At 45.6% G+C, this 22,700-nt stretch overlaps 1 protein-coding gene across 1 annotated transcript; it reads right to left on the reverse strand.

Annotated features, from left to right (window-relative positions):
- Positions 1-13,566: 13,566 nt before the first annotated feature.
- KRT5 (keratin 5) lies at positions 13,567-19,972 on the reverse strand. Its single transcript, XM_009180784.3, has 9 exons — positions 18,720-19,972; positions 17,924-18,138; positions 17,090-17,150; positions 16,890-16,985; positions 16,585-16,749; positions 16,104-16,229; positions 15,618-15,838; positions 14,836-14,870; positions 13,567-14,244 (listed from the first exon to the last, which is right to left on the reverse strand). Exons 1-9 carry the CDS (start codon positions 19,269-19,271, stop codon positions 13,934-13,936), a joined length of 1,782 nt encoding a protein of 593 aa, XP_009179048.3. The 5' UTR covers positions 19,272-19,972; the 3' UTR covers positions 13,567-13,933.
- Between the last annotated feature and the right edge of the window lie 2,728 nt (positions 19,973-22,700).

Here is a 22,700-nt window from a genome sequence, read left to right on the forward strand (position 1 = left end):
CTGGGAGGACTCATGAGAGGTGATGAGGGGCTTCTTTTTTTTTTTTTTTCGAGACGGAGTCTCGCTCTGTCGCCGGGGCTGGAGTGCAGTGGCCGTCACTGCAAGCTCCGCCTCCCGGGTTTACACCATTCTCCTGCCTCAGCCTCCTGTGTAGCTGGGACTACAGGCGCCCGCCACCTCGCCCGGCTAGTTTTTTGTATTTTTTAGTAGAGACGGGGTTTCACCGTGTTAGCCAGGATGGTCTTGATCTCCTGACCTCGTGATCCGCCCGTCTCGGCCTCCCAAAGTGCTGGGATTACAGGCTTGAGCCACCGCGCCCGGCCTGCAGTGGAGGGGGAGTTAGAGAGGAGGGAATCCTGCTGCCCCTGGAAGATCTATTTCTGATTCCACTTCTTCCCAGCCCCCACCATCCCTAAAGGGTAGTTTGCACCTGGCTCATTTGCCATTGACTGTCTCTGTCTTTTCTTTGTCTGGGTGTGGGAGGTGTCTATTGTTCCTGGCCTGCTTTCAGACAGCTGCCCTAGGCTGGGCCCTGTTTCTTTTCTCCCCTGTCAGTCCCGCCCTCTCTACTCTTTCTCTGCCTTAGCACCCAGGGAAGGGTCATGTTCATAGGCAGGCCACCCCATCTACCCTGGATGGCTATTCTCAGATGAAACCTCTCTGGTGACCATGGCTTATGTCCCATGGTGGTGCCCAGAGGTGTTCTGTTTCCCTAGAGGAGCCGAGTGGGGAAGGCACAACCTTCATAATAAGATTACAACAAAGGGTGATCATTCAGGCAACTATGTGAGAGAAACCAAAGCACGCAGTATGAGTAAGTAGGATGACAGCCAGCCTCCTCCCCAGGGGACAGCTGAACCCAGCCTCTTCCCTCTGCCCGGAGAGCCTCCCTTCAGGTGGGAGCTGCCTCTGATTGCCTTGGAATGCAGAATGCCTTTGTTCCAGGCCCAGGGATTAACCTGCACTCTTGAGTTGTTCCCAGTCTGCAGGGAGGGCAGGAGGGAGCTCCTGAAGTCTGAGCTTGTGGAAAGTCTGCCTCAAAGAGGATTTGCCTAGGCGTTCTGCCTCCCAGGGTGGAGTCGGCAGATGAGATTGAGGGAGAGGCTATTGTCATCATCATCAAAAGCTTTAAGACTCAGTGCTTAATCCTGCAAGCCACATTGCAGGATGATGCTTCTCAGAGGGAATCCCAGGGAGCTAGGCCTGTCCCTAGGGAGCACCCACTGAAAGAGAAACACCAGCAGCCACACATGTAAGTAACATAGACAGTAGCACGAAGGCTGGTGTGAGATGTGCAGCCTTCTATGGTAGACCTAGTGGTTCAGAAAGTCTTGAAAGCCTCAAAATTGTATTACTTAGTAATCATGTTGTTTATGAATATGCAATATGCACCTAGCTCTGGAGCTTCCCTTCTGTTTCTCAATTTTCACTCACATGGTCTGTGTATTTTTTTTTTTTTTTTTGCAGAAAACACTGACAGCATTGCATATCTGAACATGATCCAAGAGTGGCTTTCTCTACAGCCACAGGAAGTCTCACAACTCCATTTTCCAGCGGGACAGGGCTCTACGTTAGGTCAATGGTGGAGTCCAGAGGTCACTTGAATAACATTTTGCACAAGACAACCTGCCCCTAAAAGTGTGGTCCCAAATCCCCAGATGTGACGTCATGTGACTTTCCCGTTGAGGATACATCAAGAACCTCTTTCTCACAGACTTGAGGGATGGAGGGAAGCATTATAGCTGCCACTTCAACCATCAAAAATAGATTATACGCCAGAAACGGTGGCTCACGCCTGTAATCCCAACACTTTGGAAGGTTGAGGCGGGTGGATCACTTGAGTCTAGGAGTTTGAGAGCAGCCTGGGCAACAGAGTGAGACCTCATCTCTACTCTCTACAAAAAGTACAAAAATTAGTGGGGGATTATGGTGCATGCCTGTAATCCCAGCAGCTTGGGAGGCTGATGTGGGAGGACTGCTTGAGCCTGGGAACCAGAGGTTGCAGTGAGCTATGACCATGCCACTGCACTCCAGCCTGGGCAACAGAGCAAAACCCTGTGTCAAAAAAAAAAAGAAAAAGAGGAGATTTTGGCAAGGGGTCTGGAGTGAACTGGAAACAATCATTAGCCTATAGGATTGATGCATGTTCTGTGCTTCGAGGGGCAAATATTGAGTGTTTGTACAATTACAGAAATGACTCTGATGACTCCCTACACATTGAGTTTGACGTATGTTCATAGAAAATGTAGTTACCAAGTGATGTATTTTGCATGTGCCCAATCCGTCTTGATTTACCCTGTGCATGCTGGTATTGGGTAAGTAGGTGCACTTGGACGTTTACATCATTGGAAAGCGCACAACTGGGCTGGGCACTGGCAGGCATATTTGGAAGAAAGGGACAACCTTTGGCTTTCCTGATCCATGTGGGGACGCTAGTTAGAGGAGGAAAAGCAGTGTGTATCTTATAAATGAGACATTTTGATGATGGGAGGCAAGAAGGGAGGTTGGAGGTGCAGATAAGTGCTTTAGGGAAGATGAGAAGGTGGGAAAGGGACAGGTTGCACAACTGCATGAGGCAGGGGCCCTCCTCGATGAGCAGGGGATTGTGTGCAGGTGAAGGACCAGGCTCTCCTTCTGTCACGTGGCTGAGGTCCTTGATAAGAACAAGGTTGAAGAGAGCCCTGCCAGCATTCCAGAGAGACCAGTAAAATCTCCAAGAAGAGTTTCCAATGGACTGGTTTCCTTTTCTCTCCACTGCCTTCCCCAGTTCCCATCTCCCTTCTTATCCATCTCCACTTTGAACTCTGGTTTCTACTTCCTCACCCTTCATGGCTCCCCTCACTATACTGTGTAATTTTTTTAAAGTATAATTGGGAAAAAATATTTCAACTATCCCCCTGTGACATACCCAGGGCCTGGCTTAAATAATGTAAGAGATAGGATGAAGTGCAATCTTATAGAGGGTTGTCTCACTCCATTGGCCTTCTGGTCAAACAACCCTTATTTCTGGAAAATATCTGGTGAATTCAGGAAAATATTTCAAGAAAAATATCTGATTAATTATGAGGTAATAGTTAATTCCTCCACATTTGGAGTGATTTGGAGTAATTCACACCCATAAAATTTACTTTCAAATCATTTTACTCTTAGAGTACAAATACCCTAGAAAGCAAACCAGTCTCCTCTGAGATTTCCTGGAATTTCATGGCTGCTTCCATCTGTTAATCTTGTATAATTTCACTTTAAGCCTAGGGGCAGGATTAGCGACAGATCATTGATATTCTGGCAGAAGTCTGTGGAACTCATGTTGCAAGTGAGGCCTCAGGGGGATTTGATAAATTTAACTTCCTTCTCCTTTTCCTCTTCCCTTCCTTCAGCTGTTTCAGGGAAATAGCCTGGATTTTTCCAGATAGGCGCAGAAGAACACACAACATGGCTAGGAAAGTTTGGACCTTGTGGCAGAAACTGTAGATTGGCTAATCCATCCAACGGAAGTTCCATTCCTAACACACATCTTTCTTTGCTATCTCCACTATCACAAGAGGAAAAGCGAAATCTTCTTTCTCTCTTTATTTTTATTTTATTTAATATCATTTTATTTCATTTTTTAGAGATGGAGGTCTTGCCCTGTTGCGTGGCTTGACTTGAAGTGCAGTGGCATGGTCATAGCTCACTGCAGCCTCCAAGTCCTGGGCTCAAGTGATCCTGGCCTTAGCCTCCCAAAGTGCTAGGATTAAAGGGAAGTTCCACCTTGCCCAACCACTTTCTCTTTTTAAGAAAACAGTTTCATTTATTGAGGTAGAATTTACATACAGAGAAATGTACAGCTCTTAAGTATAGAGTTCAATCTATTTTGAAAAATTCATGCATCTCTATAAATCACACACTATCAAAGTATAGAATATTCCCATTACTCCAGAAAATTCTTTTGTGCACCTTCCCTATGAATCCCACTGCACCAAGCAAACACTGTTTTGATTTTGCCAGCAAAGAATCATACAGTGTATACATAATGCACATGTGCCATGTATATACATGTTGTGTGTGTCTGGCTTTTTTCACTCAACAAAATGTTTTTGAAATTTACCCAGGTTGTTGTTCGCATCAGTAGTTTATGCTTTTTTACAGCTAAGTGGTGTGCTGCTGTATGAATATACCACAGTTTGCTTACTCATTCCTACAGATGAGTTCCTGGGATATTTCCAGTTTGGGGTTACTGTGAATAAAGCAGTTATGAATATTTGTGAATATTTCTGTGGGCAGATGTTTTCATTTTGCTTAAACAAGTACTTAGAAATTGAATTGTGACATCAAGGGCCAGTATGTTTTAGCTTTCCAAATTAATTGTACAATTTTTAAAAATAGACTTTATGAACAACTTCAGGTTCACAGCAAAATTTAGCAGAGAGCACAAAGAGTTCTCCTATAACCCCCGCACCCACACATACATGCATAGCTTTCTCATTATCCACATCCTCCACCAGAGTGGCACATTGGTTACAACTGGTGAATCTACATTGATGTGTCATTGTTATTCAAAGGTCATAGCTTACATTAGAGTTCACTTTTGGTTTTGTACATTCTATGGGTCTTTAAAAAATGTATAATATGTATCCACTGCGGCGGTTTACCACGGTTACTATGGGACTGAACGAAGGGGGACAAACGTATAAATGAAAACTTAAGACAAAAGAAACTGTTTTAAAGGAGGAGTCCAGGGAAGAAGAAGAGAGCTCCCTACTTCTAGTGAGCAAAGGCAGCCCACTGAGCTTCCACAGTCCTTCGTATTTTTTGGGTAGAAAGAGCAGGGAGGAGGAGGTAATGATTGATCAGCTGCTTAATTTATCACAGGTTCACATTACTGTTAACAGGCGTCAATTATGCCTAATCACAAGAAACACTGCACTTGGGGTTTCACTGCCCTCAGCATTCCTTCTGGGTGGCAGATGCTGTTTGTCAGTTTGCCAACAACCTGCATTCATGAGAACAGTTTGCTGTTTACTCATATAGCCTCCAGTGGTATACTGAGTTGATCACGACCCTCACTCTTTCTGCCTGCAACAATCCACCATTAAAGTATCATACACAATAGTTTCACTGCTCTAAAAATCCTCCTGTTCCACTTACTCATCCCTTCTTCCCCCCTAACCATTGGCAGCCACTGGGCTTTTGATGGTCTCCATAGTTTTGCCTTCTTCAAAATGTCATATAGTTGGAATCATGCAGTATGTAGCCTTTTCAGATTGGCTGCTTTCGCTTAGCAATATGCATTTAAGGCTCCTCTAGGTCTCTTCACAGCTTGATAGCTCATTTTTTTTAGTACTGAATAATGAAATTCTATTGTATGGATGTACCACAAATTGTCTATTTATTCACTCAATTATCTATTTAAGCACCCATCTTGGTTACTTCTAGGTTTTGAAAATTAGGAATAAAGTTGCTATTAATATATATGTCCAAATTTTTATGTGGGCATTAGTTTTCCATTTCTTTGAGTAAATAAGGAGTGAAACTGCTGGATTGTATGGCAAAAGTATGTTTACTTTTTTGGTTTTTTTTTTGTTTTTTTGTTTTTTTGTTTTTTGAGACGGAGTCTCACTCTGTCACCTGGGCTGGAGTGCAGTGGCGCGATCTCGTCTCACTGCAACCTCCGCCTTCTGGGTTCAAGCAATTCTCCTGCCTCAGCCTCCTGAGTAGCTTGGATTACAGGCAAGCGCCACCACGCGCAGCTAATTTTTATATTTTCAGTAGAGATGGGGTTTCACTATGTTGGTCAGGCTGGTCTCTCACTCCTGATTTTGTGATCCGCCCGTCTCAGCCTCCCAAAGTGCTGGGATTACAGGCATGATCCACCATGCCTGGCCTTATTTGGGGATTTTTAAACTATCTTTCTGTTATTGATTTCTACCTTACTTCTCTTGTGATCTGAGAGCATGCATTGTATGATTTATATTTTTTAAAAAAGTTTTGAAGTATGTTTTATGGCCAGAATCTTGGTGAATGTTCTATGTGAGCTTGAGAAGAATGTGTAGTCTGCTCTTGTTTGATGAAGTATTCTAAAGAAGTCAATTATATCGAGGTGATTGATGGTGTTTTTGAGTTCAACTATGTCCTTACTGATTTTCTAATAAAAAATCAATATAAATATGTTCTAATATAAAATAGTGTTGAAGCCTCTGATTAGAATAGTGGATTCATCTCTTTCTCCACCCCATTCTATTGGTTTTTGCCTCACATATTTTGATGCTCTGTTGTTAAGCACATATACATTAAGGATATTTATATCTTGGAATTAAGGATTGTTATTGACACCTTTATCATTAGGTAATGCCTCTCTTTCGTATTGATAACTTTCCTTGCTATGAAGTCTGTCCTGTCCAAAATTAGTACAGCTACTTCAGCTTTCTTTTAATTAGCATTAGCATGGTATGTTCTTCCTCCATCCTTTTACTTTTAACCATGTATGTCTTTATATTTAAAATGGGTTTCTTTTAGACAGCATACAGTTGGGTTTTGTTTTTTGATCCATTCTGACAATGTCTATATTTAAATTGGTGCATTTAGACCATCACCATTTAAAGTTATTATTGATGTAGTTGGATTAATATCTACCATATTTCTTACTGTTTTCTAGTTGTTGCCCTTGTTCTTTGGTCCTTTTTTGTCTCCCACTCTTTTTTCACCTTTTGTGGTTTTAACTGAGCATTTTATATGATTCCATTTTCTCTCCTTTTTAGTATATCTTTAGTTATACTTCTTTTTCTTTTTTTTTAACCTCTTTCAGTGGTTGCCCTAGAGTTTGCAATATACATTTACAACAAATCCAAGTCTACTTTCAAATAACACTATACTGCTTCATGGGTATTGCAAGTTCTTTGTAATAACCAAGTACAGTTTACCCTTGAACAACATGGTTTGAACTTCAGGGATGCACATATATGTAGAATTCACAAGATGCAATATCCAAGTATCATGAAGGGGCAACTTTTCTTTTCATGTAGAGGATTCTACACGGCTGACTGCGGGACTTGACTATGCCAGGATTTTGGTATATGTGCTGGATCCTGGAATCAATCCCTGGCATATACCAAGGGGTGACCGTATTGCTAATTCCTTCCTCACATCCTTTGTATCATTGCTGTCATTCATTTCACTTACCCATAAAGTACAAACATTGAAGACATTGTTGCTATTATTATTTTGAACAAACATTTATCTGTTAGATCTTACTTCTGCTCTAATGTTTTTCCCTTCTTTATGTAGATCCAAGTTTCTGACCTATATAATTTTCCTTCTCTGTGAAGAGCTTCTTTTAACATTTCTTACAAGGCAGGACTACTGGCAACAAATTCTGTTAATTTTTGTTTGTCTTGAGAAAGTCTTTATTTTTTCTTCACTTTTGAAGGATAATTTAGCAAGATATAGAATTCTGTGTTGGTGTTTTCTCACCCAACAGTAAATATTTCACTCCAGTCTTTTCTTGCTTGCAAGGTTTCTGTGAGGAAGTGAGATTTAATTATTATCTTTGTTCCACTATAGATAAGCTGTTTCCCCCCACCCACGGGGAAAATCTTCTTTCAAGACTTTATGTTGTTTATCTTTCATTTTCTACAGTTTGAACATAATATACACAGGGTGTTTTTTTATGTCTGACACTAAGTTTTGGAAATTCTCAGTCATTACTGTCTCCAATATTTATTCTGTTCCTTTCTCTATTTCTTCTTCTAGTATTCCTTTTATGCAAGTTACATCTTTTATAGTTTCCCCCACAGTTCTCGCATACTCTGTTCTTTTTTCTCAGCCTTTTTTTATTTTTGCTTTTCAGTTTCGAAAAAACAGTTCTATTGACATACCCTTAAGCTCAGATTCTAATATCAGCTGTGTCTAGTCTACTAATGAGTCCATCAAAGGCATTTGTCATTTCTGTTATAATGTTTTTTTATCTCTAGCATTTATTTTTTATTATTAGAATTTCTGTCTCTCTGCTTTCATTACCCATCTGTTCTTGCATATTGTCTGCTTTGTTCATTTGTGCTCTTAGCTTGTTAATCATGGCTGTTTAAATTCCCGATCTAATAATTCCAACCTCCCTGCCATATCTGAGTGTGGTTCTGGCATTTGCTCTGTCTTTTCAAACTGTGTTTTTAAAAAGTTATGATTATACTTTAAGTTCTAGGGTACATGTGCACAATGTGCAGATTTGTTATGTATGTATACATGTGCCCTGTTGGTGTGCTACACCCATTAACTCATCATTTACATTAGGTATATCTCCTAATGCTATCCCTCCCCCCACCCCCACCTCACGACAGGCCCTGGTGTGTGATGTTCCCCTTCCTGTGTCCAAGTGTTCTCATTGTTCAATTCCCACCTATGAGTGAGAACATGCGGTGTTTGGTTTTTTGTCCTTGCGATAGTTTGCTGAGAATGAAGGTTTCCAGCTTCATCCATGTCCCTACAAAGGACATGAACTCATCTTTTTTTATGGCTGCATAGTATTCCATGGTGTATATGTGCCACATTTTCTTAATCCAGTCTATCATTGATGGACATTTGGGTTGGTTCCAAGTCTTTGCTATTGTGAATAGTGCCACAAAACCATACGTGTTTTCTACCTTTAAGTATGCTTTGTAATTTTTTTGTTGAAAATGGGTGGAAGAAACTGGTAAATAAGGCTTTAGTAATGTAGTGATGAGGTATGAGGTGAGGGGAGGTGTTCTATGACTAGGATTAGGTCTCAGTCTTTTAGTGAGCCTGTGCCCCTTGGCTGTGAACTTCACAAGTGCTTCTGAGGTTTTTTTCACCTCTTTAAGTAGGGCCAGCATAGCTGGAGGGAGCTGGGGTTGGGTATGTCCCTTTCTCCAGTTAGACCAGGCTCTGATAAAACCTCAGCAGGGCTGGCTGTGGTTAAATAGTTTTTCCCGACCGCAGACTGCCTTAAGAACAGAATGCTCTGGCTATTTCAAAATGATTCTTTGTCTGCTCCCTCTACTGGAAGAATGAGATTTTTCTCACATTTTCTCTGTGAGGACCTGGTGGAGCCCCTGGAGGTAAAACTAATGAGAAAGTATGCCCCTCTAAGATTGGGCTCCCCTGGAATTTTCAGCACTCAGACTTATTCACCCGGAGCCTCCGGCAATTTACCAATGACAGCTGAGGGTTTTCTACCCAACTACTGGTTCCTGTGGGGATTTCTCCTCATGGGTTACTACTCTAGTAAGTTAGGATTCTCTGTAATTGCCTCTCTAACTCTCCAGTTGGAAGGCAGTGAGTGGTTTGCCCTGTAACCTCAGTTCTCGGACAGATGAAGAAGAGTTGTTGCTTTTCATTTGTTCAGTTTTTTACTTTCTGTTAGAATGCAGTGATGGCTTTCAACCTCCTGACGTGCCAGACCCAAAACTAAAAGTCCCTCTGGTCTCTCTTGCTCTTTAAGTCGGAGCTGAGGTTTTCTGCCCTTTGTTTCCCCTCCTTGCCAATACCTGCCCCGCGGGGCTCCCCTTGATCACCATCAAAAGACCAACAGTTATTGTCACGCAGACATGCAAATGTCCTTCTCATGCTTCCATCTTATTACAGATACATGAGTCTGCCATAATTCTGGGACAAAAATGACATATGCCTCCCACTAAAAACTGAAGCTCAATCTGGGTCCACCTGCAGAGGAGGAGTCCTCTCTTCAATTCCCAGTAGTCCTGCCCATCATAACTACACTCAGGAGTTCCCATCTGACAAATAAGTTGTCCTAATCTTCCCTTGCAGTGCCCCTGAATGGAGTGTGACGTACCTTCTGATGCATTCTGCATTTCTGCACTGCTTTTCTTTGCTCTCTTTGCCTTCTTTTGTTCTGTTGAATAAAGCAGATTGAGAATATGAACTTTTCTGTTAGATTGCCTTGCTGACCATGTGCTGGTTTAGAAACATTCTCATCCCACAAACATTCCTCACCTTCGAGGAACTGCCCCTCTCCACACCGACAACTCACCATGCTCCACACCCTCCTCTGTCAGTCAGAGATTCTGTAGGACACTCTGGGTGGACGATCACCAATGTTGTATAAGCCCCAAAAGCTGTTAGGACAAGTTTCCGGTGTGCCAGGCAAAGTCTGTTCTCCTTCCCCAACTGAAAAGCTCCAGGACAGCAGGCTACTGGCAAGGTACCTCACCAGCCTCGAGTGAAGGTCAGCTCTGAGAGGCCAACTAGACGCCAGCTGGCTTGAGACTTGGAGAAGGCATTGCCATCCAAGTCACTTGTGAATAGGGTTGTTCAGACAAAATAGAGAATGCCCAGTTACATTTAAATTTCAGAAAGACAACAAGAAATATAGAGTAAGTATGTTCCACATGTTGCATGGAACATACTTATACTAAAAAATTATTTGTTGTTTATCTGAAATTCAATCTGAACTGCACATCCTATATTTTTGTTTGCTAAATCTGGCAACCCTGACTGTGAAGTCATCCTGCCTTTATGTGGAATCACAGGCAAGGGCACAGGTTGTTGGGCTACTGCTTTGGATTTCTCCTATAAGGGGCAGACAATAGACAAGGACCAAGCTTAAGACCCTTCCTCCAAATCATCCCCATTAACTAACCCATAGGTTGCTTAAAAGTTTTGCTCAGTTTCTAAATATTTTTGAATTGTTGAGCTATATTTCATTACTGATTTCTAATTTAATATGCCATAATCATGGAACATAGTCAATATGTTTTCAATATTTTGAAGTGTATTGAGACTGTTTTATGGCTTAGCATATTACTTATCTTTGTGTATGTCATAAGTACACTTGAGAATAACGTTGTTGTGGGTAGTGTTTTGTAGTTCTTTGTATATTCTGAATACAATTTCATATATATATAAATTATGTCTATATATAATATACTATTTTTATATATTCAAAATTTTCCAGGGCTGTGGCTTACTGTTTTGCTCTCTTCATGTTATTTTATGAACAAAGTTTATCAATTTTTTAAGGTAAGCTTTTTTTCTATCTCATTTAAGAAATTTTTGCCTATCCTCAGGGCATAAAGATATCTTCTGTTTTCTTCTGAATGAATTATTGTTTTACCTTTCACATATAGGACTATAATACAACTGAAATTGATTTTTTTCTATGGGCTGAAGTAGAAATCATAATACATTTTTCCCATATAGACAGCCAACTAATCTTGTACCATTTATCAAAAAGACTATCCTTTCTCTATTGCACTGTAATAGTACCTTTGTTGTAAATCAATTGAGTCAATATGTAGTTTGCTTCTAGGTCACTCATGTGGAAGAAGAACAGTTACTATGTGGCATGCTGAAGCCACGCTCCTAAAAACAGATGGCGGCCAGGTGCGGTGGCTCACGCCTGTAATCCCAGCACTTTGAGAGCCCGAGGCAGAAGGATCACCTGAGGTCAGGAGTTTGAGACCAACCTGACCAACATGGAGAAATCCCGTCTCTACTAAATATACAAAATTAGCCGAGCATGGTGGTGCATGCCTGTAATTCCAGCTCCTCGGGAGGCTGAGACAAGAGAATCGCTTGAACCTGGGAGGTGGAGGTTGTGGTGAGTCGAGTTTGCGCCATTGCCCTCCAGCCTGGGCAATAAGAGCAAAACTCTGTAGGAAAACAAAAAACCAAAAACCAGAGGGCTTACTAACTAGTGTCCTGTAAAATGTCTTGGCTGCCGTTGCTGCCATTGCTGCTGTTGCTCCTGTTGCCACCGCTGCCGCCGCCTATGCCTCTGTTACCAGAAAAGATCCTCATCCTCTGGGCTCTATGGAAAAACATGCATGGCACAGCCAAAGGGTTAATTCAACTATTTCCATATTTCCAGGCCTTGAACCCTGACAATACAGATTTGAGGCTCTTTAGAGGAATAAATATATAAATATGAGCAGAGTAGAGAGAATTCCTTGCCTGCCAAATTATATTCAGAAACCACAAGAAAGAGAGAGAGAGAGAGAGAGAGAGAGACAGAGAAACCTGAAAACAGGGAAAAGAAACAAAAAATTAAAACAAAGGTCCATACTTTGATACAATTGGAAATCCGAAATTGGCTAAAATAATTTATACATCTAAAAGATAAAAAGGCGTGCAGCTTGTCTTGGTGTCTTCACCACATAAATTCTTTATTTCACATCTGCTGACATACAATAATTGACAATTCTTCATGGCCTTAATCCATACTGAAGCTCAAATTATACTTATACTTGGGGATCCTATCAAATTTAAACAAGGTACCCCTGTAATCTTGGGGAAGTTACTGAACACAAAATAGAGAACAAACAGGCATGCCTCACTTTAATAGCAAAACTACTGACTTGCTTAAATTTCCCACGATCATAGAATCCTCTAAAGTATCCCACATAGCATCCTCTAAAGTAAAGGGCATGGGCAGTCTGACCCAATAAGTCATAAATTAAAATTAAATCAAATCCTTGGCATTTATAAGTTGGTTTGACAAAATGGAACACCATGGGCCTCCCCAACCCCTAGTTAAAATAGTTAATATGCCCCAGTGTGAATTAAAACAGGACCTTTAAGGAGTGAAGCCCATTAAATAGGATCTATTTAGAGAAGGGTTGTTTATGTCCATTATTTTTTCCATCAACAAGCTAATTTGGCCTATTTTTAAACTTGGAAAAAATGAATGGTGCCTCACAGTGGATTACCACAACCATAATGTCATGGTCATGCCTACTAAGGCTCCATACTCAACATTATTGGAATTATTGATGTATCCAATCGGCAGCTGGTAGATATTTCCTTCTTATGGATTTGGCTGTCGAATATTCTGTTGAGTGCCCGTTGCAACAGCCTCTCAGTCACAACTCGCTTCACCACCAAGGGGGCATGATGCAGCTTTCCTAGATACTCAGGAAGTGCCTCAATGAGCCTGCCATGACATGCGATTTTTGCAGTCAAGCTCTTAAATGCATCTGACTTTCTCCAGGAGCACAGATATGATTTATATTGCTGAATCCTCCTCCAAAGAGATGCATTTGATACACTCATTCAGGACATATAGATACCAAGGAGCTCAGAAAAAAAGGGTATGCCATTGTCCCACAGGTCATGCAAAGTCCTGCCACCTCCATTAAATTTCAGAAATTATTTGGTAAACCAAGAGCTACTCTATCCCTGACACTGTCAAAAAATAGCTATCGAGCATCTTAGTACCCACAATTTTTGGAAAAGGCCCAACATCTTTTAGGTCTTTTAGGTCCTGAAGGCAACATATTCTTCATTTACAAACTTTACTTAAGCCCAAATATGCTGCTACTTGCAAATAATCTCACCTTGCATAGGCCCCTCTTTAACAAAAGGCTCTAAAATCTGTCTAAATTGCAGTACAATGCACACGCCCATTAATGCCCTCCAGAGACTCCATTGTAGAGACTTTACAATCTCTGTGCTTCTTGGAGTCTCTGGGCCACCCCCGATAGCCACTTTCCCTTAAATGTTATTCCATTCTCCCTGTGAATCGTCAAAAGAACCAATCGCATCTGGGTAGACTGACCCTCATGGTATCTCTAGGCTGATTGTAAACCTAGAAGAAAAACAATTCTGCACACCAGCTTATATTATAAAAGCATTTTATTGAACACACTCTGGAGGTAGTTAGAACCAGAACAAAATTTGGGATTGGGGTGGCGATTCTGTTTTGACAATTTAGATTTGGGAATACTTTGGGTTCTTGTGTCAGCAGGGACCATGCTGTGGGAAACCTAAAGGCTGATTTGAAGCAGAATATAGAACTGTGGCAAGGGAGACCAGGGGCTGGGAATTGGGTTCTCCTGGGAACCAAAGAATGTGGTTCTGCAATGGGCTTGGTCTAGACTACTCTCCAGAAAAGGATAAAACATGGCTTGAGCAACTGCCTAGAAGAGGCAGTCTCCGTGGGCTGGGTTGCTGCACTTGGAAGGCAGTGACTTGCCGCAGACTCTTAGCTCTTGAAGCTCTTCCGGGAGGAGGAGGTAGTGGAGACAAATTTGACGCTGGAGCTGCTACCCCCACCACTGCCAAAGCCCACCCCCAGGCCTCGGCCACTGCTTGCACTGAAGCCAGAGCCCCCCACGCTAAGCCCACTGCCTAGGCCGACACCCCCACTGCTGCTGGAGTAGTAGCTTCCGCTGCTACCTCCGCCAAGACCACCGCCAAGACCTCCACCGAGGCCGCCGCCAAGACCTCCACCGAGACCACCGCCGTAGCCACTGCCGCCGCCATATCCAGAGGAGACACTGCTTGTGACAACAGCTACAGGGAAAGGAGGGAGGACTCAGTGACACCGTCTGCCAGGCTGATCCTGCATGGCCCACTTATTTGATCTGCTGGTATTGGAGCACTCTACAGGGCCCCCTTTACAGAGTAACAAACAAGGCCCAGAAGAACTGTCATTTAGTTAAGGTCCCTAAAAAAGTGGGTGAGCATAAGAGGCAAGGTGCTAGGTACTGAGGGGAGCTAGGTACTGAGGGGAGCTAGGTACTGAGGGGAGTGAGGTACTACAGGGAGCTAGGTACTGAGGGGAGGAGCTAGGTACTGGGGGGAGCTATGTACTGGGGGGAGCTAGGTACTAGGGGGAGCTAGGTACTAGGGGCAGGTCAGGGGACAGTGTCCAAGAAGCATAGGATGCATGTCTTACCCTTTAAGAGATAAGACATGAACCACATTGTTTCCTGTCCCAATCTGTCCTTCCCTTCCACCACCCATACCTTACTAAGTGTATTATTATAAATTACCATATGCTGGGATGGGAAAGATTTGGACTTAGAAATAGCAGAATTCTGAGTTGGCACTAAATATATCCCATATTATTGTCATTGTTAACGTCTGTTCAAAGCTACTTACAGATGTTGACTGGTCCAACTCCTTCTCCACTGAGTCTGAAAGGAGAAAAATTGAATTAAGGGTTAACAGCTCCCAAAAAGACAGCATTAATCTATGTGGCTAACTCCCATCCTCATGATTCCAGTTCATTCCATAAGCCAGGAGTCTGTATGCCCAAAAGCTGCTTAAGTTAAAGGAAGGGAGAACTCTCCCGAGGGACTTTCCAATGAAGAGGGATTGACCTAGAAACAAGTTGTTAGGAAAGAATTATAATTCACATTCTCCTACACCCACCATAGGGAAAGCACAAGAGATATGGGAAATATGATTATGTCAAAAGCAGTTTTTGTCTTGTAGGAGTTACATTCTGTGAGAGAATTTGGCATGGACAAAAATTCCTCAAACAGAAAGTAGTCAACGGGCAGTGTCAGAGGTTGAAGCAAACAGTAGTTTGGCAATCCAAAGGTAGGTGAGTTTAACTCGGCTGGAGTAAACATGAAAGGCTTCCTGAAGGAAGGGGTACTGGAGGACAAGTGGGGATGGAGGTGGGCATGATGGATATTGAGGCTGAGCAAAGAACGTGGGCAAAAGCAGAAAAGACACAAGTGTCAAGACAGGTTTGCTGAGTTGCTCAGGTGCCTGGAGGACAGGCAGCACCCAGGAACACTATATTCAGCTATATGAGTATGAGTCAGACTGAAATAGTATTGATGATGTGTCATTACCATGCACAAGTCACTGATTGCGTGTGTGTGTGTTGTACACCCCACAGTGGAGCAGCTTGTGTCATGCTGTCTGCGCACCTGCACTCCTCGCCCTCCAGCAGCTTGCGGTAAGTGGCGATCTCCACGTCCAGGGCCAGCTTGGTGTTCATGAGCTCCTGGTACTCACGCAGCAGCCGGGCCATGTCCTGCTTGGCCTTCTGCAGGGCCTCCTCCAGCTCGGCCAGCTTGTGTCTGGCGTCCTTGAGCGCCAGCTCCCCACGCTGCTCGGCATCCGCAATGGCGTTCTGCAGGTTGGCGCACTACAGACAGAAAGGAGGAGAGTGGGGTTGCTTGGGTAGCTGAGCTGGGCCTGAGGTGTCTCCTTCTGAGATTCTGGGTCAGGCAAACCAAACTATAATGAATCCCAGACAGAAACCAGTACATCGTGGGTGGCAGGACATTGAAACACTGGTACTGGGTCTGGCTCCGTGTGTTTAGCAAAAGTAAAACAAAATAAACAAAACAAAGTAGATGTCCCTTTTAGAGCTCAGGCCCCTTCCTTGCCCTCTTTCAATCACATCCTACCTGTTTCTTGACATTGTCAATCTCAGCTCTCAGCCTCTGGATCATCCGGTTCATCTCAGAGATCTCATGCTTGGTGTTGCGGAGGTCATCGCCATGCCGGCCAGCTGTCTGCTGCAGCTCCTCATACTGATGCAGCCAGGAAAGAGAAAACATTCTGTTTATATGAGTGGGAAGAACTTTCTCAAAGTTCACAGGCAGTGAGTTCTAAGCAGTGGCAAGTAGTCTGGGGCTGGTTCAGGCTCTTCCAAGGTCGAGCCAGTCTGGTGCCTTTGCTCTCCTGGAGACACTGGTATGAGATTCAGAGTGAGATTCTTTCTCAGGTCCTTGGGTTTAGATGGAAATTGTCTATAGGGCCATTCCTATAAAGCATCCCAATGGGTCTCAGCAGGTTCCAGGAGCCCCATCCTTGGTGTCATCATGGCCTAGAATCCTAGACATGGGTGTGTCCCCTCACTCAGGAGACAGTCATCAAAGCACCCACCTTGGTCTGGTACCAAGACTCAGCTTCGGTCCGGCTGCGGTTGGCGATCTCCTCATACTGGGCCTTGACCTCGGCGATGATGCTGTCCAGGTCCAGGTTGCGGTTGTTGTCCATGGAGAGGACCACGGAGGTGTCAGAGACGTGCGTCTGCATCTGGGACAGCTCCTGCAGGGAGTTTTGGAGTCAGTCATCTGGTTCTGTGTTATGTTATTTAAGGTCAGTTCCATTCAAATCTTCCACTCATTGTGATTTGACAACTTGAGGAAAAAACCCACCCATGTGAAAAATTTAGATAAATTTCTTACCGCATCAAAGAACATCTTCATGAAGTTAATCTCATCCATCAGTGCATCGACCCTGGCCTCTAGCTCCACCTTGTTCATGTAGGCAGCATCTACATCCTGGGGAAACAGGGATGGTTGGCACCGCACACACCCTACTTAAGTGAGCTCCACGCTTAGAGAGCATAGCTGCAGGCTGCCAGTTCTCTCCCACCCACACGCACCTTCTTCAGCATCACAAACTCATTCTCGGCAGTGGTGCGCTTGTTGATTTCATCCTCATACCTGGTGGTGAAAGGGATGGGAAGTGTTTGTCAGAGAATGAGCAACAGGTAAGGGGTCTTTATTTCGCAGTCAACTGTAAGTCTACTTTGCAGTGGGAAGGGGCTTCTCCTCATAGGCGGAGAGGGAGGGGACACTGGTAGCATGGGCCTCTGGCCAAGGTCCTTCCCATTTAAATACTGCTTTCTCTGTAACCGCCTACCATATAATTCTATTATTGCTATAATTCAGTTGTTTCAAGCAGATTCCTGCAGAAAAGCTGTGCTGTTTCTCCCCAGCTGCGTTACCTAGTCAATTTCTCTAGTGTTCTTTTTTGAGCTTTCAGAGGCTTAAAAAAACAAATAAACAAAACTAAATCTAGCAGCCTAGTTGCTGGTTCATAAGACTAAAGAAATTATTTGAGCCACCAAGCTGGGTTGTGTCACCAGCTCCTGCTTTGAGACAAATCTATCCAAAGGCCCATGTACCGGAGAGGAAAGTCCCAGAGAGCAAGCCTTACATCAGGGCAGAAAATTCTCCAGGTAGTGCCAAGGGCACAGAGCATGTTGCTCTGGCTGTTGGCTAAGTTCCTTGCAGAGGGCCTGAGCCTGGGGCTGGAACTTTCTAAACATGAGCCTGGCTTGTGTTTTTGTTTGTTTGTTTTAGTACTGGAGGTGTCCATGGAAGGTATATCCTCCCAGTGCCCAAGGAAGGCATGGTAGTAGACTAGTAATGAAGCCCATCTGGTGCCAAAAAGACACCACCCTCCCCTGTGTCCACCCCCAACCCCAGCTCACTTGTTCTTGAAGTCTTCCACCAGGTCCTGCATGTTTCTCAGCTCTGAGTCCAGGCGGCCCCGTTCCCCAACGATACTGTCCAGCTGCCTCCTGAGGTTGTTGATGTACTGCTCAAACAACGGCTCCAGGTTCTGCCTCACGGTCTTGGTGCCCTGCTCCTGCAGCAGGGTCCACTTGGTGTCCAGAACCTTGTTCTGCTGCTCCAGGAACCGCACCTGGAGGGGAGCAGAGTTAGAAGATAGAGAAACTTGGATTTCATGTTCTGTGATCAATTCACTAAGGTGCCTCCCACCTCTTTCTGTCCCTCTGAAGCTTTCCTGTGCACCGTGCCTGGCCCTGGGCCCCAGGAGGGGAGGAGCAGACTGAGACACCCAAAGTCACTTTTCCAAAGGGAGACAGGACACCTATCCAGGGCACAGAAAGCACTAGGAGTGCTGCTTGGAGTGGGTCCCGGCTCAGCGGTGGCTGCAAAGGCACTCAGGCTGCTGCCCATGCACTTGTCTAACTTCCTGTCCAGTCAGCCCCGTTATATGTGGCATGGAATTCATTTCTCTGTCCAACAGTTGTCAAGAGGCCCTTGTGAGCTAACCTCTGAATGGGAAGAAATAACTCTCCCTTCCCAGCTCCCAGTCTAATTCAGAATGCATCCACAAATCCAGGGCACAGAAACAAATGGAAACACAGAACTGTACAACTATAAAGGTATTTACACAAAGCCAAGACATCTTCCCTCTTCCTCTCCCTTTGGCATTTACTTCAGACCCACAGTGATTTTTTACAAAAGATCGTAGCTCACCTTGTCGATGAAGGAGGCAAACTTGTTGTTGAGGGTCTTGATCTGCTCGCGCTCCTCAGTCCTCACCCTCTGGATGCTGGGATCGATTTGCAGGTTGAGGGGAGTCAGGAGACTCTGGTTGACGGTGACCTCTTGGATGCCTCCAGGGGGGCAGACAGGAAAGCCAGGGCCACCGAAGCCACCTCCAAAGCCAGCTCCGCCACCGAGCCCAAAGCCACCACCAGCTCCACCGCCGAAACCAAATCCACTACCGGCACCACCTCCAAAGCCATAGCCGCCTCCAGCACCAGCACCAAATCGGTTCCTGAAGCTGCCACCACTAGTGCTGATGGATATCCTTTTGGAGCCCCCCAGATTGTAGAGGCTCCGGCTGCCATAGCCACCCACTCCACAAGCACCCCCAAGGCTGACCCTGCCGAAGCCACCACCGCCACCCCCGGACCGGGACACAGAGGTGAAGCTGGTGCGGGAGACAGACGGGGTGATGGCAGAGGCGGTGCTGAAGCTACGACTGCCCCCACTCCGGAAGGACACACTTGACTGGCGAGACATGGTGGCTTGTTCCTGGTGGAGCAAAAGAACCGGGCACTAGTGGGTTGGGAGGTGCTGGAGAGAACAGAGCTCAGCAGGACGCAGAAGGTGGCTCTGTTACCCAGGAACGGCAATGCCCCCTTTTTATCCCCTCCAGAACTGGGCTGGGCGAGAGAGCTGTCGAGCTGTGAATGATTAAGTGGGCTGGGCATGCCTGGGGGGCAGCTGTGAGCTCACCCGTCACACCTGCACAGTGGTGTGGGGTGCAAACGCTTTCTTCCTGGCAGGCTCTGCTCAGTTAGAAATAACCTTGCCTTGCAGCACTGATCTCTTGGCAGCAAGTTGGTGATGCTGCCAGCAAGTATATTTTCACCATAGAGGCTGGGGGCTGAGAGCACCTCAAGAAGGATGTCAGGAAGTGAGGAGGCATTGGCATGGCCAGTGTCCTGAGGATTTTTACAGAACCAGAGGTATTGACAACCATCCCAGTACGGTACATACTGAGCATCTGCACTTCCAGTTTGGGGAAGCTGTCTATCAGTGGGGGGCAAACGATTCCCCCCAGTGATCTGCTCTTACACTTTTCCAAGCAGCAGGTTGCTGCAGGGTTTTCCCCTCTGGGAAAGGCAATCTGTAGCCTTATATCTTGGTTATGTGCTGGAGGGAAAATAGAGTTTCATCCTTTTCTGCACAATTTCTTTCTTAGGGAAGGCACAGCTATCCCAGAGCCCACTGGGCAGATCTGCCTGCAAGATTCAGGCCAGAGAATGTAGGAAGCCCTCAGCGCCCCCTATAAACCACTTTGACCTTTTTAGTGCCAGGTTTATCCTTCCATAGCTCCTCCTAACTCAGCATTTGTTCTGCCCTTTGACCTTTTCCTTGCTCTTTGGCCTGGGCAGGACTCTGTGGGGGGCTTAGGAAACCCAGGGATCCCATGGAATCCCTTAAAAAAAACCCTGAGACTCATGGGCTATAGCGTCTCTTCTCGGGGGTAGCTACTCTGCCGGCTCCCCAGCCCCCGAGGTGTGTTCCAGCAAGCTCTATTCTACTAGGGAAGAAATGAGTCATCGTATGTGTTGATACAGGCTGAAGGCCGCCACAAACACATACCTGCAGGAGCTTCTAATCTCATCAGGAACATGCTGAGAGTCTGACGGCCTGTTATAACGGCGAACCACCCTGTTCCAAGCAGCGGGACTTGCTCTGCTTTCTCTATGCTGCAGCCCAAAGTCTCCTTCAGGGCCAAGGCAATGGAAAACGGGATTCTAAGTCTATGGATTGTCCTGCCAGAAAGGCTAGCCAGAGCAGGCCTGCGGGCCCAGGCAGCTGGCATGACAATCTGCCAGTTGCTTTAGGGAGGGCCCTGTGAGATCCCCTCTGCAAAACTTGTCTGGGGGGTTGTGGCACCAGGTGGAGGTAAGGGGATTTCTGATGAGGTTTTAACACACATCTGTTCTAAACCACACCCACTCTTTTTGGCAGCAGAACTGAGTGGGGTCACCTCTCTGCCGTCCCCCAGATAGAAGCAGGGCTCTCAGGCAAGACAGTGCTTGGGCCTTTCAGAGCTGCGGGGGGTGGGGGGGCCCTGTGGCCCGAGGCTGGAGGTAGGAATGCAATGGGGATGGGTTCAAAGCCTCAGGGAGGAGGGGCTATATTCTCAAGAGTAGAAGAACAGGACCTGACCCAGGCTCAGGAATCTCTCACCAGGGACTGCGGTTGGCCACAAGGAAGCCAAGGCTGTGGGAAAATGATTCCCTGGTGCTGAGGATCAGCTGAAACAGTGACTTCTCACCAGAGAGCTGCGATGAGCAAGCAGCTGACAGGTCAATCCTGGCAGACAGACCAATGGCTGGAGCCGGTCTTACAGGTCTTGAGCAAAGTGGTTTGGGTGGCCTCCCTGGCTAGAGTGTTTCTGAGACCCTCAGAGATGAATTGTGCTGAGTTCACCATTTTCACATTTTGTTGCTTTTTGGAGAACAGATGTGAGTGTCCTGGAGGCCTGAGACATACCAGGGGACCCTTGGCTCCTGATAGAACAGAAAAGGTCCAAGCTTGAAGCAACTGTCTGAGGTCTTATAGTGGGATGCTCCCTCTCCACTTGAAGATCGCTATCGGGGTATGTCCCCACCACCACATAGGCTCACAGGTCCCAGGTACAGGCCTCACTGCCCTCGGGGAAGCCCCACCCCTCCTGAGACACTGGGACATTCTCTTCTCCCCATTCATTCTCCTCCCAGCTGTGTTGTGAAGAAAGAGGACTTGGCAGAGCAGGAATGCGTTCTGGCTAGTCTGAGGATTGCTAGAGTGTGTCAAGCTCAGATCCATGTGCCAGGGACCAACGGTGAGTGTGTGGCAAGTAACTGTGGCAGGGACTGTGTGGGTGCCCCACGGGAGAAGCAGCAGCACTCTTCTGTCCGAGTTTCATGGGAATCCTCCCGTGAGCAGGCAGAGCAGCCCCTCCCTCAATGCCAGACCTGGACAGGTATAAATAATGGAGCTGCTCCCGGTGGGGAGCCAGGCACCAGCACCACTGCGGCTTGGGAGAGTCCCACCCCAGCCTGGAATTTCACTGTGGCAGGAAGGGAGGGATTGTGTTAAGCTCACCAGGGAGCTTTTCTGCTGGGCACCCCACAGAGGCAGTTCCCAGGCTGGGTGGGACATGTTGCTCAGCTTCTCCTCTGGGTGCTGCTTTCCTCGTCAGCAGAAGACAGTGCAGGGCCCGCCCTGCTCCTCTCCCCATCAGAGAAGGGACAGTAAGCCGGCTGCCCTGGCCTGTCTCACAGAGCTGTGTGGGGAATGCAGGACCTGGTCAGCGTTTCATACACGGAGAAGCCCTTCACAGACACCAGGGAGAGGGTGGTATCCATTCACGGAACAAGGGTTAGGCAAATCCTGCCATCCTGGCCCGGGATTCCTTCTCCTCAGAGCCTCCACTCCAATCTGTAGGGCTTTAATAGAAGATACATTGAATAGAGCATGATAAATAGAACATGTTCAATAGAACAGCATTTGTACATAACCTCTAAGTCTCCCCCAGCAGGGCAGTCTCCAAGGTTAGGGAACACCTCTGCATGGCCCACACTCTCAACCCAGCCTTGGGCACTGGAGGTGTTCCACAGATGTTTTCTGGGTTGAATCGACAGACAGAAAATCCTCTTCCTCCACTCCTTCCCCAGATTGTTATGTGAAGCCCACAATGGCAAGAACCTCAACTACTTTTGTACCAACCTACATCTACATATTATACATAACAGAATGTATATACATTATATATATTCACATATATTTCTGTGAATCCCCCAGCCCTATGCTGAGTCCCAGAGTCCTGTCCATCTGCCTTTGTCTCTGGGTCCATGTCTACAGGATGAGTCTCTTGTCCCATTCACACTGGGTATGCTCTATGTTTAGGATTTAGGATTTAATCCAGCGTTTAGGATTCTTTATTCCTTA

This window comes from Papio anubis, chromosome 9, assembly GCF_008728515.1.
Source record: "Papio anubis isolate 15944 chromosome 9, Panubis1.0, whole genome shotgun sequence".
Lineage (NCBI taxonomy): Eukaryota > Metazoa > Chordata > Mammalia > Primates > Cercopithecidae > Papio > Papio anubis.